The sequence below is a fragment of the Cinclus cinclus genome, chromosome Z (assembly GCF_963662255.1).
Source record: "Cinclus cinclus chromosome Z, bCinCin1.1, whole genome shotgun sequence".
In the NCBI taxonomy this organism is placed as follows: Eukaryota; Metazoa; Chordata; class Aves; order Passeriformes; family Cinclidae; genus Cinclus; species Cinclus cinclus.
The window spans coordinates 50,432,105-50,454,818 of record NC_085084.1 but is presented as its reverse complement, the minus strand read 5'-3'; the positions used below and the strand labels follow the sequence as shown (position 1 = coordinate 50,454,818).

At 35.6% G+C, this 22,714-nt stretch overlaps 1 protein-coding gene across 1 annotated transcript in view; it reads left to right on the top strand.

Moving 5' to 3' along the window:
* The window catches only part of VPS13A (vacuolar protein sorting 13 homolog A), a 111,002-nt gene that overhangs the window by 17,337 nt on the left and 70,951 nt on the right, over nucleotides 1-22,714 (top strand). Inside the window, exons 15-25 of the mRNA XM_062513616.1 lie at nucleotides 3,261-3,393; nucleotides 3,937-4,031; nucleotides 4,829-4,971; nucleotides 6,294-6,495; nucleotides 6,582-6,696; nucleotides 8,424-8,560; nucleotides 12,278-12,410; nucleotides 13,210-13,327; nucleotides 16,064-16,202; nucleotides 20,353-20,437; nucleotides 22,123-22,295. Coding sequence (XP_062369600.1) covers nucleotides 3,261-3,393; nucleotides 3,937-4,031; nucleotides 4,829-4,971; nucleotides 6,294-6,495; nucleotides 6,582-6,696; nucleotides 8,424-8,560; nucleotides 12,278-12,410; nucleotides 13,210-13,327; nucleotides 16,064-16,202; nucleotides 20,353-20,437; nucleotides 22,123-22,295 — 1,473 coding nt within the window. The remainder of the gene's footprint in view (nucleotides 1-3,260; nucleotides 3,394-3,936; nucleotides 4,032-4,828; nucleotides 4,972-6,293; nucleotides 6,496-6,581; nucleotides 6,697-8,423; nucleotides 8,561-12,277; nucleotides 12,411-13,209; nucleotides 13,328-16,063; nucleotides 16,203-20,352; nucleotides 20,438-22,122; nucleotides 22,296-22,714) is intronic.

Genomic DNA, 22,714 nt, shown 5'->3' with positions numbered 1-22,714 from the left:
TAGTATGCTGATTCTTTGCAGTGTTTCTATTTGCACGTGTTAAGAGCAAATGCAGAATACATTTAAGTAAATCAGTGCAATTAGGTGAGATAATGCGACTTGAGTAGTTACACTTAATTTGTTAGCCTTGGTTTTCCTAGGTTGATGTACTGCTTAGTTTTATACACAGTGTCCTAGCATCTTTCTAGGAGACTGAAGTGAAAATAGTTTATATTTCACTGAAATCTGTGATCTGTCTTCATTAATAATCAAGGCACCTAAAAGTAAGTAGAATAAGAAGTTTGCAATCTGAAAGAAGGCAGTAATTAATAATTAAACTTTATAAATATCAGTATGGCTTATGGCAGTGGTTGAAAGCAGTTTGATTTTTTTTAGTATGTGAAGTATGTTAAATATAGCATAAATGCAATTGCTCTAGTCATAAATACTGCGTTTCTAACCCAATACTCTGAAGAGGAATCTATGAATGGGATTTTTCCTTCTATTTGTCTGTATGTACACCCCCATTTGGATACTTATGTTACCATCATCCAGACTTTAACAGAATCAGAAGAAACATTCGAGACATTCATTCCCCTTCAGTTTGTCCAAATTGGAGCACTTTTCAAGGGGTGGGGAGGGTTTGTTTTTGTTTTAGTTCTCATTTGGTTTTGTAATAGTCTTACCTTGTAGTGTACAGTTTTTCCTCCAATTTTTTGCAACTTGATGGAAATCCTTAAATACTTCCTATTGAGTTTTATTCTTCCTTTCCCCAGTATGATTATACTGCTTACAAAAGGTTATGTCATATTGTATTCCTGACTGCCTTCAAATTCTGAGTTTCAAGATGCATTTATGTAACACTTAGAGCTAGGTTGCAAGAAAATGGATTTTCAATTGTTTGGGCTTTTAAGTGCTGTAATTGAAAAATGTTAGAAGTGCATCTTGAAAGATGTTCTAGCTGACTACCTGATATATTTCAAAGTATTGAAAATCAGATCAAAGTTTTCTGTCTCCATCTATCTGTCAGGACCCATCTGTGTTACTGTTATCAGGTTATACCTTTGAAAAAGGATTCAAAGGACTTAGAAGAGACAAATCTACTACTAGTTTGGTATCCTGACAGCCTTAAGTCTGCCAGGTATTTAAAGGACCACCCATTAGATGTGGGCTGAATAAGGCCAAACAAATGATCCTGCTGTTTGCAAAGCTTTTGTTTCTTAAAAACGTACCTAAGAGTTGCATTTCAAGGGCTTATTTTTACCTAGACCTTGAAATCAAGCTCCTCAGAAATCATGTTTGAGATCACAGTACTGATTTTTGGACAGCTTTGTAGCCAGAACTTTATATTCCAAACCTCAGACTGCTTTTGCTTCTTTATCACAAGTGCTTAAAGTATCAAATAGTAGCTTCAGTGAGCTAAGTGTCAAGTCTCTTTATCAGCTTGAGAAATCCTTCCAACCTAGGGCAGAATTTTAGGATTTTCCTAAGTAAGAAGACAGGATAGAGTCATGGAATTATTTAGTTTGGAAAAGACCTTGAAGATCACCAAGTTCAACTGTTAACAGAGAATTGCTAAGTCTACCAGTAAACCATGTTCCAGAGCACTACATCTACATGCCTTTAAATACTTCTAGGGATGGTGACTCAACCACATCACTGGGCAGCTTGCTCCTTTGCTTGACAACCCTTTCAATGAAGAAGCTGTTCCTAATAACCAATATTAACCTTCCCTGGCACAACCTGGGGCTGTATCTGCATGTTGAGTTGCTTTTTACTTGAGAGAAGAGACTGACCTACCTGGCTACACCCACCTTTCAGATAGTTCTCTCTTTTAGCCAAAATAGTTGAACTTGCTAATTAAGCTTTAAGTCTGTGACTGTGTTGATTACTAAACCATTGTAAATAGGTGTCAGAGAAAGTTCAAGAGGATTCTTCAGCAAATTTTTGTAGTTCCTATACTGCACAGATTTTTTATTTTTTCATATTTGCAGAAGTGGCTTCTGTCTGCAGTCTTTCTTACCCTGGGCTCTGATGTTTGCTTCTGCCTCAGTCCTTTTATGAGTCGTAGCTTTAAATATGACCTGTTCTCCATAGCAGTTGTCCTTCAGCACCTACCCCTCAGTATCCCAGAAACCTGTAATTTCACAGACTTGATCTCCTTTTCTCTAAGGCCTGTCCATTTTTCCTTTGGGTCATTCACTTTGTAGCATCTGCTTGATGACATGGTATCCATTAAAAGAGGAGTTTTGAGGACTTTGTTGAAACTTTTTGAAGCTTTGTGTTGTTAAGCTGACATTCTGCACCATCTCTCTGAAGTGAATAAATAGTATAAATCCAGAATCCTTTCTGGTTTTGCGATGAGTCCTGCCTTCCTTTGGCCAGTAGCTATGTAGATGTGACAAGTCCCTACAGAGTACTGATTTATATCCTAATTGTGTTGCAGAGTTTTGAACGCTAAGAAGGGATCCCTGTCTCACTTTGACTATAGTGTCTTTAAATTTATAGCTTATCTGCAGCTGTTTGTATGTTTTTGGATCACATTAGTCACAAGGAAAATTTGTGTGGATCACTGCAGTTCTGAGGGCAAATTTGTCCCTTGGATCACTTGATATTTGTTTGCCATCCCCATGATGAACTTTCAGTGGTCAATTTTGGATGTAGTCTGTAGTCTTTTTGTGAGGACCCAGTATTGGAATCATCACTGGCATCAGATGATGATCTAGGGCATCCTCTAATTGTGGTGATAATGAATGTGGGAGAAGGGAGGGCTTCCTTACTATTCTAACTCTGTGTATCACATGCGGGGATGATTAGAGCAAATAGTGTATTATGAAAATAAATACTTCTAAAATTGCTTTGGGCATCCACCTTGAAATGAAAAATATAGGGCTATTGTAAAATTTGGCCTGTGATGGCTATTTAATTGCTTACATAGTTACTTTAAATTATTCTTTAGAAAGCTGTTGCATATAATGTTGAGGGTTTTTATGGTGAAAGCTGGAGAGAAAATCTGCTATGTAGGAAATATTTATTGACCTTTTAAATTCTCTGTTCTTTTTTAAAGGTGGTTGTTATTATGCAAAACAAAATTGGTACAGTATTGCACTCTGTACTTGGAAAAAGTGACTAAAAGGGAAACTAAAAAACATTTTCCCATTTTAATGGTTGTCTAATGATGTTCTGATATGTTAGAGCTGCTCTGAGTCTATATTTTTCGTAGGAATATGGAGAAAAAAGCATGAAGAAAACTACTTACCTGAATATTTTTTAAATTTAAGGCAACTAAGGCTGGATTGAAAATCTACAGGCCAGGAGTAAAACAAGATGATGAAAATTCTGGTGGCTGGTTTAGCTGGATATGGAGCTGGTCGGGTGAAAAAAAGCATGAAAACCAAGAAATAAAGGGTTCAAGTATGATCGTTTACTGGTGTTCTTTCTGTTACTAGGTATCTCTTAGAGTCCTAGGTCCCTAGCAGTGGAACTTTGTTATCGAATTATTGCTGTTTACATTTTCTCTTAACCTTTTCCTTTGCTAATGTAATTCTTAATTGCTTGTAACAGCAGTTGCACAATAGTACAACTCCTTCCATAGTTCCTTCTGAACTGTGTTCAGTACGGTAGAAGTTATGGAATGTAAACAATTATACCTGCATTCATTTTAAAATTGGACTGTTTCATGCAGTGTATGTTTGATTTCTGAGGCACCTAGTAAAGGTTATGGAAGCTAGGAAATAGAATAGGTAAGGAAAAAAGCTACAAGAGCATTTTAAAGCATGCTTTAGATTCACAAGACTTGTTTAGACCCCAGAGTACTTTCTTCTCCTAATTCAGGACAGTAATGTTGACAATATCTACTGTATATTATAGAGCTACCAAGCACAGGGAATTATATAACAGTATTTGCATTTTTCAGATACCTATACTGAGATTAACTAACCTCTTGAAATGTGGCAGGTCTTGAAGAACTGATGACACAGGAAGAGAAGGCTAAACTTTATGCAGCAATTGGATATAGTGAAACAGCTGTTGATCCAACTCTTCCAAAATCTGTAAGTCATAGCTGACTGTATGATAACAAACAGTTGGTAGCTTTATCTACTAATAAATATCTATAAAGGTGATAGGAGATTGCTTTTAAATTACTTGAAGCTCTGTCTCTATATTTGAATACTGTTCTGATACCTTTTAATGAACTTACTGCATGCTGTTTTTCTGTGTAACAGAGCATCCTTAGATGCAGTTTCAGTATAGTCAAAGCTTACTTTTGTATATTCTGAAATGGTAACAAATAAATTTTTTGCTTGCGCTAACAAGAATAAGAGCATAGATGTAGTGTGTTATGCTTTAAATATTGACGTATTCTTAGATTATCTTACAATATTCAAAAGCTTTTTACGAAAATTCACTAGGGAATCTTAATAAAGGATAAGGAAGTGCACTGGAATCTAAAATATGAGTGATAGTAGATGAGGTAGAGTAAGTGATTACATAAAGAGATAATTCAAGGATTGTAATGTGAAAGAGCAACATTTTGAACCATTTGGAAATAGTCTGATAAATGATCTTTCTGTGAGATACCAAGGATGGTATGATGAACTGCTTTCTAGCTCTGCATCAGTGTCTTTACCATGAAACATAGTAAAGATATCAAAGTCTCAATGCTTGTAAGGATACTCTAGCCCTTAGTTACTTTAGTTACTCTGCCTCTTCCTTGACTTTTGTGCCAGCTATGATACAAGCTATACATGAAAGCCATAGTTTCAAACTTACTTGTAGCTTTCATCTCTTCATAAACTGTATCAAGATGTATATAAATGTATTTTATACTCTTGTGTTGTTTTTCTAGTATGAAGCCATGAAGTTCTCTGTGAACTTACTAAGCATGTCGATATCAATAAGAGAAAACAAGCAAACTCCTAAGCTAATAGAATTTGCATTAACTGACTTGAGTACAGTGTTTACCCAACGACCAGGTGCACAAGCAATAAGGTGAGCTTTCTTTATCAAATTTGCTTTGTCTTTCATGAAATAATGATGAAGACTAGTAGGCATTTTAAGACTGTGCTGTGGTATTTAAGTGTCATTTTTTGTGCAGTTTGGAGTGGAATAATTTTGCATCTACAGAATGAATCATGGATACTCTTTCTATTATTGATTTCTCTGCGTCTTCTGAGCTTTTTGTGCTAATATTGATATTTTCCTTTTTCTTTCAGTTTTTTCAGTCATTGTTATGTGTAAACAATCCATGTGCTTTGAAAAAGCAAATTTGCTTTTGTAATTTTTTGCTCAAGTTACTTGCTTTGAAAAGTAACTTAATTTTCGTTTTGAAACTTAACCTGAGCAAGGGGATCTGGTAACCATTTGTTTGTGGGGACTTCACATGACTGAAAAGTTCTTGTGTTCTCAGATCACTTTTGGATTTGTAGAAGACAGAGGTAACTGACGATTTTTCCCTTGTTTCGTACTCTCACAGTAGGTGGTGAGAAGCATCTACTGAAGTATTTCAATTTTGTTTCGAATGTAATGACTAAAAAATTCTGGGAGATGGTAACCCTCCTGTTTTAAGTCTTGTTGCCTCTGCTTTGAAACATATAAGTAAAATCCACGTATGATATTAAGAAACTATTTATCTTGATAAGTTTAGTGCTTTTTTTTCTTTTAAGTTTTGCTTCTATGTTTTATGATGGTACTCTAGTGCATCTAAATGGCCCTGACAATGCTATTGTACTTAGAAAAAGGGGAAAAATACTACATTTTTTACAGTGATATATTTTTCTTAGAGTGTTGGGAGATAAAAATCCTCAGCTCAGAGCTGTTACAGAGTTGTACAGCATATTGAAAATAAAAAAGTCCTAGACCTCAAAAGTACCTCTTGCAGTAATGAGGCTATTCATCTTTGTTTCTTTCATTTCTCTGTGCCAGAAGCCTTTTCTCTCTGCTTTGTCTGTTTCCCACTATAATATACCTTCTAATTCCTGAGGTCATACTGAAGAATTCCCATTTGTATTTCCTACCTGCCCTGACACCCGTCCTCTTGAAAAGTGTATGAAGGAAATGACTTGTACACCTTCTGGTATTTAAACAGGGTCAGCTAATAGGCACAAAAGATAATGAGATGGAAAACAGTTAACACGTGGATGTATATATTAAATCCTTAGAATAAGCTGTTTATAGTTAAGGTAGGGTAGAAATTTATTGTACTGGTTTGTGTTTTGATTTTTTTTTCATCTAATTTTTAATACTCTTACCATCTAATTGTACTTACCCAGATGGATATTGCATCTGAACAGTCTGCTTACATTTCTTCACAGGTTTGAAACAAAAATTACCTCACTTGAAGTTACAGGTGTGTCTCAAGAAAAGTGTACACCCCGTCTGCTGTCTTCTCGAACAGTCTATTCAGATGAAAGTACCTCACTTTTAAGCATAATGTTTGAGACTAATCCTTTGGATGAGAAAGCAGATCAGAGAATTAGAATAGAATCACAACCACTGGAAATAATATATGATGCAGTAAGTAAATACTTGAGTAAGTTATGAATTGTCAAAAATCCTACTTAATAGTAAATTTACTGTGTTGGGGTTTTTTTCTTCAACAGACAACAGTAAATAGCTTAGTGGGTTTCTTCAGACCTCCGAAAGACGTACATTTAGAGCAATTGACATCAGCAACTCTGATGAAACTTGAAGAATTTCGTGAAAAAACATCAACAGGCAAGTGCTGTATGCTGTTCTGATGGTGCACTCACTCAAATTTTAGATCATAGGAGTGTTAAAGTTGTGTCTTTCCCTATGGAGATGTGTGCATCTGAATCATAGCTTTCTAACACACCACCTAAATACATTGAATTATTCAATCTCATTGTGATGTGTTTATTCTAGGTATTGAATAATTTTATGCTTGTATCTTTTTGAATTTCAACTGTTTCTACTTATTTGTAAATATGCTCCAAAGCCATAGATAGTCTTTCAGTATTTTTACTCCATTCAGAGTTAAAAGAGTTTGTTAGATCTTCTGTTTTGTTCATCTGCCCAGAGTAGCCTAAAGCCTTGTTCCAGTTACAAATGAAAAATCTGATGGTGAAGTCTAAAAATATGTGGTACATTGCTTGTACAGTCTTGTCTGAGTCTTAGAGAATGGCCAGGGAAAAAAATATTTGATCTGCAGAATATTCTGTTATAGGGGACTATGCGAATCTCAGAGGTAGAATAAGAAAAATGGCAACATATACATGTAATTAATATGTTCAAACCTATGGTCCTCAAGAATGAGGTCTTTATAAACTTTTCTTAGAAGCAATAGAAGATAGCTGGAAAATATAGGGGAACTGTGAACTGCAATATTGAAGGAACCTGCTACACCAGAATAGTTATGATTTTCAGCACTAAAAGATATTACAAATGCTTGGTTTACCAGAGCTCTGTTATGGATTCCACTACATGTTCTTCCCAAATAAAAGAAACAAGAAAATACTTTCTTTACCTTTCTACATCACTCAAATTCAACTGGGCAGTGTAAACTGAAAAAAATCTTTTTTTGTTATTCAAAGTTGCTTTGTCATGCAAATACTGAAATGTAGTTGCCATCCAGTTCTTTACTGATTACCCTAAGTCTCTTGTGGCAGGACAACCTTTGATAATGTAATAGTTTTAATTGTTTTCTTACCAGTGGATGTGTTGACTGACATGTTGTCATCTTCATAATTTATTATCTCTACTTCTGTGATCATCAGCTTGTTGTAAATGGTAAATATTTCATGAGTTGTGGCTGCATCATAAGGCAGTTTCCAGAGCTAACTTGAAGCAATACCATTCATTCCTCTTCAGCTGAGCAAAAAAGCAGATTTTGTTTTCAAATCTTATGACTGTCTGATTTTCCCAACTAATTGCATGATTTTTACACACACTTTTTTTTTTTAAGATTATATATTTGCGTATCTTTGGTATCTCAGGATGGAGATGTTTATCAGCAGAGTTAGTGTAAATTTGTGTATCTCAGTATCAACAAACTCTAGCAGTTCTACCAGTGTAGATGGATACTCCCATTGAGAAATTCTAGAGCAATTAAATTTCTGAATCTGTGGAACACAGTGGGTTAACTCAGTAATTTCAGAGTTGCAGTTCACATTCCAGTTCTTCTCATTTCATCTCTGCTCAGTGGGAAAGTTTTTTGAGTTTGCATCTGTCGTGTTGTTGTTTATACTTATCAGTTAGCACTGTTTACTTTTGTCTACTTGATGCTTCTTTAAGGAGTGTCTATAATAAATTAAAAAAGAAAAAATCATAAAAAATATGAAGAGCATATGTACCTTAGTTATCTAGCATATAGAATTTATTTAAAATTAGACCTGATTTTCTTTTTATCGTTTTCTTTTAATTCTACAGGTTCTATATTAATAACTTTTGTTTGTTTATATTTAATAATTGTACTGTTTTTTCAGGTTTGTTGTATGTTATTGAAACTCAGAAAGTTCTTGACCTCAAAATAAACCTCATGGCTTCATATATCATTGTTCCACAAAATGGATTCTATGATCATACATCAAATTTACTACTTCTGGATCTTGGTAGTTTTAAAGTATGTATTTAGCTAATGCAGTAATTTACTGAAAATAATAATTCAGCTTTTACCTAATTTACAGTTTCTTAATTTGAGTTTTATAGTAGTGATTAAGTAGAAGTATCTCTTGCAGTTTGTGTTAGGTATTTATTTTAAAGTGCTTTCTAGTCAAGGCAGAAGTTACTGAACTCTTCTTAGTAGATTCGTCCAATGCAAAAGAATTGCTAGAAAATGCTCATTCCCTAGTATGAAACTACTGTTCATACTTTGGACTGTTACATGGAAAATGTCTAATAATTTCTTACGCTCCCTTGCAATATAAAATAGTGAATTTGTTTCTTTTCTTGATTTTAATATTTTGTGATAAAATGGTATTCTTATTTTTCATATTATTATTACTTACCCTCTAATCACTGAATTTACCTCAAAATGAGAAAAGTAAACATACTAGCAATTCTTAAGATAATTTGGATAAAATTAGAGGTACGTTTGAGATAATGATTTATCTTTGTCTTTACCTTTGCATGAAATATATAAAATTACAATTTATCACTGAAAAAGAAATAGACTTTGAAATAAAACACAGGAGACTTTGTCCATATTATTAGCAATCTTTTTACTCACTGATGAACTTGCGTTCTTCAGGATAAATCATCTTATATATGTACAGGCAATTTACATTTTTTTCACTTGTACTCTGGGTCAGGCTGATTCTGCCACTTACTATCTGTTTAGATTGTTGTTTGGTTTTTAGTAAAAATTTGTTTAAAATATTGCTAAAGAGAGTTAGTTTTCTATGTGATTTCCACATAATTACCTTCTGAACGTATGATTTCAGTTACAATTATAAAACGGTTTGGCTTGGAAGAGATCTTTAAAGGTCATTGAGTTTAACCTCCCTTCAATGAGCAGAGACATCTTTAACTAGATAAGGTTCCTCAGCCATCTGTCCATCCTGACCTTGAATGTTCCAAGGGATGGGCACGCTCCCCTTCTGTGGGCAGCTTGTGCCAGTGTCTTGGCACTCTCATTGTAAGAAAATTCCTTATATCTAGTTTGTATCTGCTCTTAAGAAGTGTTACCCCTTGACTTGTCAGAACAGGTCCTGGTAAAGTCTGTCTTTTGCTATTTCTTTCACCATCTTTCTTTTTGGCCCACTTTAAATACTGAAAGGTTGCTGAGAAGTCTCCCCACAACCTTCTCTTCTTCAGGCTGAACGACACCAACTCTCTGCACTTTTCTTAGGGATGTGTTCTGTCCCTCTGATCAATTTTCTGGCCCTTTTCTGTACCTGCTTGCACAGGTAGCAGTACTCCAGGTGAGGAGCAGAGTAGAAGGGCAGGATCCCCTCCTTCGTTCTGCTGGTCGCACTGCTTTAGATACAGCCCAGAATGTTTGGCTTCCTGGGCTGCAAGTGCACTTTGCCAGGTATCATTCAGCTTTTCATCTGCCAGCACCCCCAGGGTCTTATTTCATAGAGCAACTCTAAATCCCATAGTCAGCAGCCTACATTGATCACGGAACTACTGAATCATTTGGGTTGGAAATGACCTTTAGGTTCCTTGAGTCCAACCATTCACCCAATACTGTCAAGTCCACCACTAAAGTATGTCCCTAAGTGCCATGTCTACATGGCTTCTAAATTCCTCAGCATTCAATTACTCAACTATGTCCCTGCATGGTAACCCTTTTAATGAAGAAGTTTTTCCTAATATGCATTCTAAACCATTCCTGGTACAACTCAAGGCTGTTTCTGCATGTTCAGTTGCTTGTTTCTTGGAGTAGGAGACTAACTCCCCACCTACATCCTAAAGAGCTACAGACTCCTTTTGGGTAGTTTTAAGGTAAGGGCCCTGCTCTGCCTTGTTTTCTCCAGACCAAAGAACTCCAACTCCCTTGGCTGTTCCTCACAGGACTTGTGCTCCAGATCCCTCTGCAGCTCTGTTGCCCTTCTCTGGACATGTTCCACCAACCCACTGTCTTTTGTTGCTGTGAGGAGCCCCAAATAAAGTATAGTATTCAAGGTATAGCCTCACCAGTGTCAAGTACAGGGGGACAATCCCTTCCTTTGTTCTGCTGGCCAGACTATTGTTTCTGGCCACCTGGGCACTCACTGGCTTACATTCAGACAGCTGTCAATCAGCTCAACCTGCTGCCCTCCTCCCTGAGCTGTGTCACTAAGCAGAGGGATTCTTTACCTTGGCACACCTCTCACAGGTGTGCTCACTGCTGCTGTCATGCGTTGGCATAAGAGTCAGGCACATCCTGCAGCCTGGCACCTGGGTGGCTTCATGTTCACCCCAGAGCTCTGATCAGGTACATCAGTTGTGGTGGTACCATGCTTTAGTAACCCGGGCTCCCCCTGTGCAAGTGCAGGTGCCTACAATAGGTCATGTTTAAAAAGAGTGAGTTGTATTGCTTCAGAAAGTAGAATTAGTGAAGAAGATTGCTCTGTAGATACTAAAAATTATGTGATCTGGTTGTAAATCCAAGTTATTTCAGTGACAGATAATTCCACCATCTCTTCTGAATGTTGATCATTTGTAGGCAGTTCGTAGAGTTGGCACTTTATAGTTGTTTGTGTGCTTGAGACAGCCTCCTGGATCTAATCATAGATCTAATAGCCCAGTCCCTTTTCCACCCATACAAGATTACTCTTGGAATTACATGGAGTAACACATTTCAAAATCATGCTTTAGTGGGCCTGTGAGATCTTTTTCCTGAACTGGATGAGTTGTGTTTGTAGTGAATGTGACTACTAGATTGGTTCCTCTGATTTAGTAGAAATTACAAATACCATGAGAGAAAATTCAGTTGCCTCTCAGGATATGATTAGTAATTCTGAGTGACATATGCTTAAGTGAGAGGTGGGTCATTTGTTGAATGACTATGCTTAACACAAAACAAATAGTCTTTTCCCCTCAGTTGCATACTGGAAAAGATCAAACCCCAGGAGGAAAAATGACATCTAAAATCAAAACTATGTGTCAGTAGATAAATAGGGTTATTAATTTAGCAGTTCTGAATTTGCATCTCCAAGTTATTTTTAACATATTGGTTACAATGGACTTATAGTCCAGCAGTATGGAAAAACAAATGCTGTCTTAGATGCTAGTTGTTGAATCTCTTCTAGTTCTTTTGAATATTACCTGGGTTTTACAAAAGTGAATATGAGTCCAGAGATGAAGATCAGAAAGGGCACATATAAATGTGAAATAGGAAAGAAGTATGGGTGTCCCAAAGCTGGATCAAATGAATATTGACTGATATTAAAGGAAAGACATTGATGATGAGAGGTCCAAATCATCTTTTTTTCTCTAACAACTGAATTCAACAGGGTTCAGAAATAAATGTCACATGTCTGAGTTGTTTATCACAGTAATATTTTTATAGACAAATTCTGAATGATTATTCTACTGATTACAAAGGGTTTGAGGCTATGCTTTGGAGTATAAGCTGCTTATTAAAGAAAATTGCTCAGTACAGACTATATAGTATATTTTAATTTGCTTTTTGTTTCTTTCTTTGGGGAAGAAATGGTGCTAATACTCTCTTTTGTTTTGGTGCAGGCTAGGAATTTTAGATACTTGCTGTGCTGTGATAGTTGTAAGACTTTGTGACCTATAGTGATGAGTAAATAATTTGTTGTGGTAGAAACAAGTACTTTCAGAATTAGTACTTTGAGTATTTCTGAAATTGATTTATGATTTTGTTTGTTTTTTTACCTGTTCTAAGATGACAAGCAAAAGTCGTTCTGATTTATCACAAATCAAAGTAGGACAAACTTCTATTGAAGATATAATGTCAAGAGCTTATGACAGTTTTGATGTCCAGCTCAGCAGTATGCAGTTACTGTACAGCAAACATGGTAAGTATTCATGAAAGTTACCGTTCTTTGTATGACTAAATATAATGTGGTGGTTGTTGTGCCTCATATTTTTAGCTGAAGCAGTGGATAATATTTTGGAATGTACTTCAAATGTAAGTGTTCTAAATCCAATACTATGAACATGTCATGAATTTCTGAAACATACCTTTAAGACTTCAATCTTAGCAGTTTTATAATAAAATTCTTTCTGTTGAAGACATCTCATTTGATTTGTTGCATAATAAATGTACGACTGTTACTATTTTGTTTATGGCATTTTCCTTCAGTGCCTTTGCTTTTCTCCAGATTTAAAGCAGAATCCAAAGTAGTTGTAGTAGTTTGATCATATTTTTGAGGATAAAAAAATTGATGAGAATCAAACAACTTCAAGAATTGGAGTCAATTTACTTCAATAAGGCATCAAAGAAACTTTAGTTTTTTTGGAAACTAGCAACATAGAGTGAATCATAATCAGAGAAGTCTTAAGCATTTAATTCTTAATCCTTTGGTTCTAGGGGAGAGTCCACAGTCTAAACTCCCAGTACCATGCATGTTAAGAATTGGGTCCTTAGAAGTCTCCCCTATCTATGGATGGGATAGCTGTGTGGATGAGACTAGAAGAAATTATTAATTAGTTTTGTATGTCTGAAGTTCAGCTCATATATAAATACATCTCTTGATAGAGCTGTAAAAGAGATCCTGGCACCTGAATTTTTAGTGAATATCAGATACTTGAATTCTGTGATTGTACTGAGAAGGAATCTTTCAGTGTTTAAAGTATAGATTTTCTCTGTTCTAGATGAGAACTGGCGAGAAGCTCGGAAGCTGAAAAATTCACCTCAGTGTATCTTGCAGCCCTTGGATGTAAAACTGGAATTTAGCAGGGCTATGGTTGTTACAGATGCACGAATGCCTAGGTAGTATTTTTCCCAACTTTGAAATTATATGGTTAATGACTTTTTTGAGGGGGAAAAAGAGGAAAAAAAATAAGGATCTAGTTGTAACTATGCACTTTAGAGTTGGATATGTGTACATCTTGGAAATAAAATACATTTATCTAGAAAAAGAGAAAAGGCAATACAATGTTATAATAGTACGTTAAACATAATTGAAGATTTTTATTAAAGATATTACTGCCTCTTCTAATTCAGCCTTCCTAATAGCTACATTCTATAAATAAAAATTTAAAAAAATTTGAAAGGCAATATGTTGTCATACTCTCTCTCTTTTGACTTGGCTTATTGCTCTAGTTAATTTACCTGCTATGGTTCACTTCTCCAAGAAACAGCCTTTAATGTCTTGACTTTGCACTTAAGGTTGTTTAGCAAAATCTCATTAGTTATGAAAATTGTACTAATCAGAATAAAATAATAAATACTGTTAATAACGATGAATGATTGCATGATGTAATGCTGCCACCTTCTGGAAACCTGGGAGGCCAGATTCTGCATTTTGATGCTTACAAAACATCCTAAAGTTTTCCCTCCTTATTTTTTCTCTGTTTGGTGAAGAAGATCAAATAAAGGGGATGCAATTCACAGTAATCTTTTTATGTTAGAAAGTGGGATTTCATTTCTATGGTCATATAACAGAATTGGGTAATTTTAATGTAGGTTCGTAATTCATATATCTCAAAAATTACACAGGTATAACCTGGATTAAGGAGCATCTTCTCTCAATAAGTGCATATATTGTAGTATTGCAATACAACCTGTTTAACTGTCTTGTCTACCAGTTGTGCTTTGGCAGTTAATGTGTCTAAACTGATTCTGGAAAATTTCTGTGTAATTTTTCTCTACATCTCATTGGGCACAAATGATAAAGGTTAATTGTATCTTTTGTTTCAGCAAGAATCCCCCAAACTGCAAATTTTAATATAGTTGAATAGGGTAGTATCCTCACATCAGCTACATATATATGTAAATGTATTTTTAGTGTACACGTATATTTTCCTTTATATTTCAGTTTTTGTAAGTATATTGTTACGTAAACCCAGTATCATATTTTCCCAGAGTTTTTAAAAATTATTATTTGGAACTGTCTGTATAGAACAGCATAGTGCTGTTGAGAAAAATTAGTGAAAAGATGTTAGTTTTACAGGAAAAACTAGTACCAGAATTATTGTTTAATGTAGTAGATTTTTACAAATTAGTTTATTAAGTTCTTCTTCCCTGTTTTACACTTAGTCATCTACTGAGTACCTTCTTTCTAACTATATGGGCTGTCTGTTGTACAGACACTCATCAAAAATGTCTTAACAACGTACACAAGTTTTTGTAGAGAGGTTTAAGTGCAATGAAAGTGAGAATTACTACTGTATATTTAATTGCTATTGCTCTTCCAACAACTGAGGAGCACAGCAGAGAGAGATAATGGGGAAAGATGCTTTCCTTCAAACCTAGTAGTTACACATCTACCTTAATCCTCTCCATAACTATAAAAGAACAAAAAGAAAAAAAAAGGGGTCTAAATCTCTCTCTGACAGAACTGAAATTAAGAATAAAAGTAGTAGTTGAGAATTAATCCTGTAAGTTTAAGGATGTGCAGAAGTTATTAAACTGAAGAAAAGTAGTTACTGTCACAGTTGAACATGTACAATGTTGTGCTTCCTTAAGTGTCAGAAGCTGTTTTTTCAGATTCAGAAGTATTGAAGTTAGCTAAGGTGGATTGAAAATATGGAGCTTTTTGTTGTCATGTCTTCTTCAGTCTTTTGTGTCACTTTGAAGCTTAGATGTGAGTTAAGTTCATCAAAAGGAACAAGCTTGTCTTGTTCCTTACACACTATGCTTTATACATCTAGTGCTGCCTGTTACCTGTTGAACAGACCTGTTTATCTGTTCTAAATAGAAGTTGTAGTAAAAGAACAATATGTTCTTTGAGCAGACTTTCTGCTTATATTTGTTTCACTCACTTGTATGAGAAACTAAGTTGTGTTTTAAGTCTTTAAAAATTCAGTATGTTTGACTTGATTCTACTTATTTTTTTGCCAAATCCTATTCAAAGGCACTTAAAATATGTTTTATGGTTTTCATTTTAAAATGTGGTTATTTTACTCTTTTATACCCTGTATTGCTATATTTTATTTTATTAGTTTATTACTTTGTCAGTTATCTAGACTACTGCTATAGTCTGCTTAATTGTACATGAGTTCTAGGAAGTATTTTGTATTCATTTTTTGATGTTTTGAGCACTAAACATGTGTATGCAAGAAACACCTTCACCTTCTTTTCTGTATGAGACTGTGTAAAAGCTCAGTTATGTGATTTATTGGAAGTTATTAAATGCATGAACATGAGGAAGCAATTTCTGATTGTAAGGAAAATATGCCTTATGTAACCTTACCAGAAGTGGTTATTAGTACCATTTGTAGTTCTGATCCACAAGACTCTGTAGCAAATGGAAATCTAAATTGAGCTGCTAAGTGGGTGTTTTCTATACACACACACACACACACACACACACACACATATATATATATATATATATATATATATATGTATATATATACACACTACATGCAATGGTTAGATGAAGAATTTTCTGACCAGGAAGACTTGTATGTTTTTCAGAAGAAAAATAATGTAAAGTTTGATTGAAATTATTTTAAGATTTATTAACTGTGGAACTTTTAACTTTGGTTCTTTAAAAAACAGGTTCAAACTGTCAGGACAGTTGCCTTTGCTTTCCATCCAAATATCGGACCAGAAGGTGACAAGTATCTTGGAGCTAATTGATAGCATTCCTAAGCCAGAAAGTGCCCCTGCTACCAGCTCTCCTCCCAAAGTGACTGAGGTAAAGTTTTTAAAAGAGATTTCATTAAAAATTATCAGAAAAATGCCTTCTTGATATTAGCATTCCAGTTTTGAAAGGTGCTTGAGAAAGTGATGGACAAGCATTGACTGAGTGCCTCTTGAGAAAGTTAGCACTTTCTCTAAAGCTGTAGAAAATTTTCTTGCTCTTTAATTAGTTTATTGTGAACTTTAGCCAATAATAATGAAATAGTTGTCCAGTGTTTGGATTTAAAATAGAACTCCTCAGAGTTTTGCTACTATGAGAATTAATTTGTAGTTCACAATAATCTTGACTAACAAACATACTCAATTTTGTTGAAGATTATTTTATTTGTATCTTCAAATTCACACATGTATCATAGTGCTGCAGAATTTGGGTTCAGCTGTTTTGTGTAGTGAAGAAAACATTGAAATGCTGGAATTTTTGAAGTTCAAGTATTATGTGATGTTAGATGAGAGCTTCAAAAGCTGAACAAAAAGTACTCACTCTCTTTTTTATAAATAATGTCTGCCTGGCAAGAGTAGCAGGTTTTTTTTCAGCTGACTTCAGTACTTTTACCATTCCAAGTCCATTACACAGTGTAGCTCAGGGGTGGAAGTTCTTCCTTGTGATTACAAGGATTAGGAGTTTGGAGAGGAGTTCTTGGTCTTTCACCACTCCTTTTGCTCGGTGAATATGGTTTGGGTCACTGGTTTATACCTTCTTCAGAACAGAAGTTTGTCCCGTTCTTATTATTCAGTATGTTGAAAAATACATTTCACCTTTTGAGCAGTTCTTAACTAAATTAGGAAATTAACTCACAGTTGCTGATTTTGGACATGACTAGTCCGTGTGATCTGGCTATGTTTTATATATGTGTAAGGCAGTCCTTTCATTAGAATATATGTAAAATCTTTAAAGTCAAAGACAAAATTTGGCTCTCCATTTTTCTGTCATTTGTAAGTACTTACAACAATCTGTTATTTAGTAACTCATGCACTTAGTTTTACAGGACTAGTGGTCATCTTTGTATTTGGGGTTTTTAAAGATTATTTGATAACTATCTTTCCATCCTTGTGCAAATTATCTGCACTGTTCTGGAAAGCTGTTGCTGCAGTTTGGTATTTTCTGTGGGTAATATTAGCATAATATTTACTAACAGTAAATGCAACAATTAGACATGCATACCTATTGAAAGTATCTACAGAGAGTAAAGACTGTTTTTCTTTGTGTGGTTCCTGCCATCTCTTTAGTGATACCATTAAAATTTTAGCTAATCATTCTTTTACTTTTCATATACTAATAGTATACCCAGCAAAAAACGAAAGCTGCCTTAGTCTCTGTTGTTTTGTTTTTTGAGGGTGGGTATTGGGATTTTACTTTTACATAAGTAGAATTTGCATGTGTAAGATGATTGTCCTGTGCTGTATAACACTGACTATATTTGAATTTAGTTACTGAATTCAACTGTTAAATCTGGAGTATTTTAAGTGGCCTTGAAGTAATTGGTATTACCTGTACTTTAGTTATGATATACACCAGATGAGGTGAGGAAAAACTGTGGACTGAATATAAATATAATTGCATTATATGTGAATCTCTATAAAAACTTATGCTTAATCCTGTCTGTTCAAGCTTCCATTTACTTCAGAACTTAACAGACTTTAATAGCTGGTGTTAAATTCATTTAATGTGAGTAGATTTTGTGCTTTGGTTGTAGCAGGTATACTCCCATACTTTTATCCTTTCTGCTGTAATTCTTCTGAACTTTGTTAGCATCACATCATTTCTGAACTGAAAAGTATGCAGAATCCTTTTTCAGACTGCCCTTTTCTTTACGCTCTGAGTTAGTGGTGGATGTGTTCTTGATCTGTAAAAACAGAATACATTTTGGAAAAGATCCTTCTACATTTTTGTGCTCAGCATTTTAGTCTAAGAGGACTCTCAAGTGTGTAAGGCTGTTTTTCATGATTTGGTACAATGAAGTCAAATTTCACAGTATTTTTCTCGATTTCTTAGAATGTGGAAGTGTTACAGATGAGACACTTTGACAGTTACAAGAATCTTAAATACTTTGTCTATTTATTACTTGTAGACATGAATATATTCAGTCAGATTACATAGGCGGGAGACCAAGAGAGATGTGGGAATGTTGAGAGTGAGATGAAAAATGTAGCCTTGGAAACCATGTTGAAGATGAGTGTTTCTTGTTGCCATAATGTATAGATTTTGTACTGTGATTTTTTTTTGTGAATAATTGTTTGACACTGAGCTTTGAAAGGTGTGGTAACAAGGGAGGGGAGAAGGTGTCCTAGATCCAAAGGCACTCAAGAATAAAGGGTACACAGTGCACAGTTCTGTTATTTGATACTCTGTGCAAGGCACATGTATATAACATCTGCATGTGGAACTTGCAGGTGAGAGTTCTTGACAAACTTGGATTGCTGAGATTGCTTTTTGATGATAAATAAATAATTTGGATACCTTTACTAAGAGAATTTAGTTCTGTCATATATGAAACCATGTGGAGTGAAGGATTTGTGTTCTAGAGTGCACTCTAGTGGCATTTCACATATTTTCAGTTATTACTCTGGGTTGTGCATGACTGCATTTCACAATTGAAGACTCAGAATCCTAGATTACCCTGACCTGGAAAGTACCTACAAGGATCATCAAAGTCCAACTCTTGGCCCTGCACAGGACCATCCCTAGGAGTCATACCATATACCTGAGAGCATTGTGTAAGCATTTGACTCTCTTGGGCTGGTGCTGTGGCCACTTCCCTTGGGAGCCTGTTCTAGTGCTTAAACATGTTCTTGGGAAATGACGTTTTCCTAGTGTAAATCTCCCTGACGCCCCTTCATGCTGTTCCCTCGAATCTTGTCACTGGTTACCAGAGAGATCAGTGTCTGTCCCCCTGCTTCCTCTTGTGAGAAAGATGAAAACTACTGTAAGGCCTCCTCTCAGTCTCAGTGCTTTACTAGGTTTTTGTTGTTGTTGTTGTTGTTGTTGTTTGTGGGGTTTTTGTTTGTTTGTTTGTTTGTTTTCTTTCTGTAATGTCTGAAGCAGTGCTATTCAATAAGGTGAAGTGCCAGGTCCCACACTGGGGTCACAACAACCCCAAGTGGTGCTACAGGCTGGGGACAGAGTGGCTGGAAAGCTGTCCAGCAGAAAAAGAACTGGAGGTGCTGGTTAACAGGGCTGAACATGAGCCAGTGTGTGCCTAGGTGGCCAAGGCAGCCAAGGGCATCCTGGCCTGTATCACCAATACTGTGACCAGTAGGACCAAGGCAGTGATTTCTCCCCCCACCCCCCACCCCTTCTTTGGCACTGGTGGGGCTGCGCCTTGAATCCCGTGCTCAGTTTTGGGCTCCTCACTGGAAGAAAGACTGAGGTGTTGGTCTTTTCTCCCAAGTAAAAGTGCCAGGACAAGAGTAAATGTCCTCAGATTGCTCCAGAGGAGATTTAGATCGGGTATTAGGAAATTCTTTTCACCAAAGTGATTGTCAAGCATTGGAGGAGGGTGCCCAGTGGATGAGTCACCATCCCTGCTGCAGCTATTTAAGACTTGTAGATGTGGTATTTAAGTTCACCACTAAATCATGTCTCTGGCTGTGGTAGGTTTACTTGGTAATCTGAAGGGTCTTTTCTAACCTAAATGCTTTTGTGATTCTATGAAATACAAAGCAGTCCTCTATGCTCTGATGTTTTATGTATCTCTTTTTTTCTTCCCCACCCCCCCCCCCCCCCCCCCCCCCCCCCCCCCCCCCCCCCGCCCAGTACTTGTTATTTTTGTAGAGGTGTTGATCTTTCTTGTTATCTGAGGTTGCTGTATTGTAGTCCTTTGAGGGACTAGGATTTTGTCTAGGTTTTTCCTATAATGTACTATTTTTGACCATCTTTTGATCTATGAAGATAAATGTTTGAACCTCTTCACTGCATTTCCTAGTGTGTTCTCTCTAGTTGGATGCAAGTGCAATAGCTGCTGCTTTTACCATTTTAGGCCTAGCTTCTGCCCAGGCTTATAATTTTAGTAATGTAAGTGTTTAACTTTACTGATTTGCACTTAAGCTAAGTTTCCCTAAGTTGTAAAACTTGGAAGCAGCATATATGCATGCAATAGCATGACCAATAAATACAAGAAAAAAAAATATGTTATCTCCTGTTTCAGGCTGTACTGTCCCCTATGCTTTCAGCACCAAATGTATCTCAAGATGTGTATCCTCTTTTGGATCTTCATTCATTTGCTGAGTCAGGTAATATAATCTGTTTTAAAGTCTTGTTTAAGAAATGGGTCAAGTCAAGAAGTTGTTGAGTTCTTTGAATTAGTTTAGTAATATTGCTGTAAGCAAGGATATTGAGCTTTGTTTCAAGTTCTTGAGGGCTGAGTAGTGTTATATTCTGTTTAGCTTATAATTGATACTGCACAAACTACTTGAGTATTTTCTCATAGCAGTAAAATTCTGCATGCTGTTTTTTGTCATTCCCTTCCTGAGGGCATAGCAGGAAAATTTTATTTGGTATGGTGAGTTTATTTTTGTCAAGACATCTGAAGTAGTATGAAATTTTTAGCTTTAGTGTGTACATAGTCCTCTGATGATGGTTTTAATTATTTTCTTATGATGAAGGATTTATCGTCTATTTAGGTGGATTTATTTAAATTATGAGTAGTGAAATGATGACTCCTAGAAACTGCTGTATTTTTATAAAGAAACATTTTGACTTCTATTGGATAAAGCAGAAGATTGGCTGTGGGAGAACCAATTGTGTTCAATATTGCTTAGCTGTTCAAAACAGCTTAGCTAGATCCTAACATTTCATCTAGTAGTTGCATCAGAAAAATAATCAAATATATCAGTGTTATTTCAGCATCAGTCATGCTTGTGATGCCAAAACACTCAACTGGAGAAACAGAAAACCAGACTACTACTCCTTTCTCAAGTTAATGATTTTTGTGGTTAGGAAACACTAGCAAAATTATCAGCAAAGTTATTATGTCTACTTTATAGCTTTAAATTCAGCATGTATGCAGTTTGTGTAAAAATACGTGTTTGTGCATCTTCATCTGTTTTTATAAGAGTTCCTCTTAGTGTCCAAAAATAGACTGGAAATGTCTTTCAGCTCTTAAAAATGAGGTTGAAGTAAGAAAGCATTCTGGCAACAAGTAATTTGAGAAAGTAATAGCTGGATTTAGATTTGAGTCAAATCTGATTTTTAATCTATGTTATACATATAGCTATGCAATCCTTTTAAGTGGTTTATTTTAATTTTCTATCTTCACCCTCCAAAACTCAGGGCTGCTTTTCAGCTTTACAAAATACTTAGCGTAATTTGTTGAGTTTTTTAAGAAGGACATTTCTTCTACAGTTACGTTGTACTTCAGTGTTCATGGTTTTTAGGTGAAGGAGAAGACCTTCACAAGACATCACAATCTATTTATCTTGGTTATATTTGTGCACTAATGTAAAGTAGATTAAAAGCTTGATAGTTCTTAGTAGTCTTTCTGAAATGGGAGATCTACAGCAGGGAGAAATCCCAAGTAGTGTGCCTGATATTGAGACCAGTGTCAATGTCATGTACTGTCAACAGCAGGCTGATCAGCAGACAAGTTAAGCTGTTAGGTCACACCAAAGGCAAGACAAAGCATCATTTGTGCTGTCTTTTGCAAAGCCGAAAGTAAGAGAATGCTAACGAAGGAATTAGCTAATGAGATCTGAACTTTATGATGACATGATGGAAGCAGCTTTGGGTGGGGTGTAAAGTTGTGGAGGCAGGAGTTGAGATGGTTATGGAAACAGATTTTATTGGTTTTTAGTTGTCAGCTAGATACTTGTATGTTTAAGCTTTTATAGTTGTAGATGTAAAAACTATAGGTCATAATACTGTAAAATATTGGCTGTGTAAATTGGCTGTACATCTAATGTTGTGATTTAATCTGTAGAATCAGAAGAGGAATTTTATGATGCACTAAGCAGTCCTGTGGAAGATGTGCCATTTTTTGAAGTCCCAGCTGATTCCCTCAAGCAGGCTGTCAGTACAAGGCGAAAAACCCTACACAAACAAGAATCTTTGAAAAATATGACAGATTTCCAGCTGAAGTTTGAAGTAGCTAAGGTAAAATTATTTTTCAGAATTTCCCTGAAGCACAGCAGAACTTTTAATTTTTCCATGTTTATTGTGTTTATAAATTCATATCTGCAGAGATGTTCATTCCCCATTTTTCTCTGGAACTGTTCAATATTTTTTCCAAGTCATAGTTGTACTTCTGTATCCTTGTCATCACTGAAATGCTTTGATTTATCCACTTGATTTCCCAACTCACTTGGTCACTGAGTTTTCTTTACTGATGTCTCAGAAATTACATTGCATATTTGTTTTAGCTAAATATCTGCTTGTGGCATCTATTTTTTCCAGATACTGCTGTGGTCAATGGGAAAACTTCATTAATGTTTTATGTTCTAACAAGCACCCTATTTTTCAGTTCTAATTCTTCCCAGATGCTGTTGTCACACATGTAAATCTGTAAGATCTTG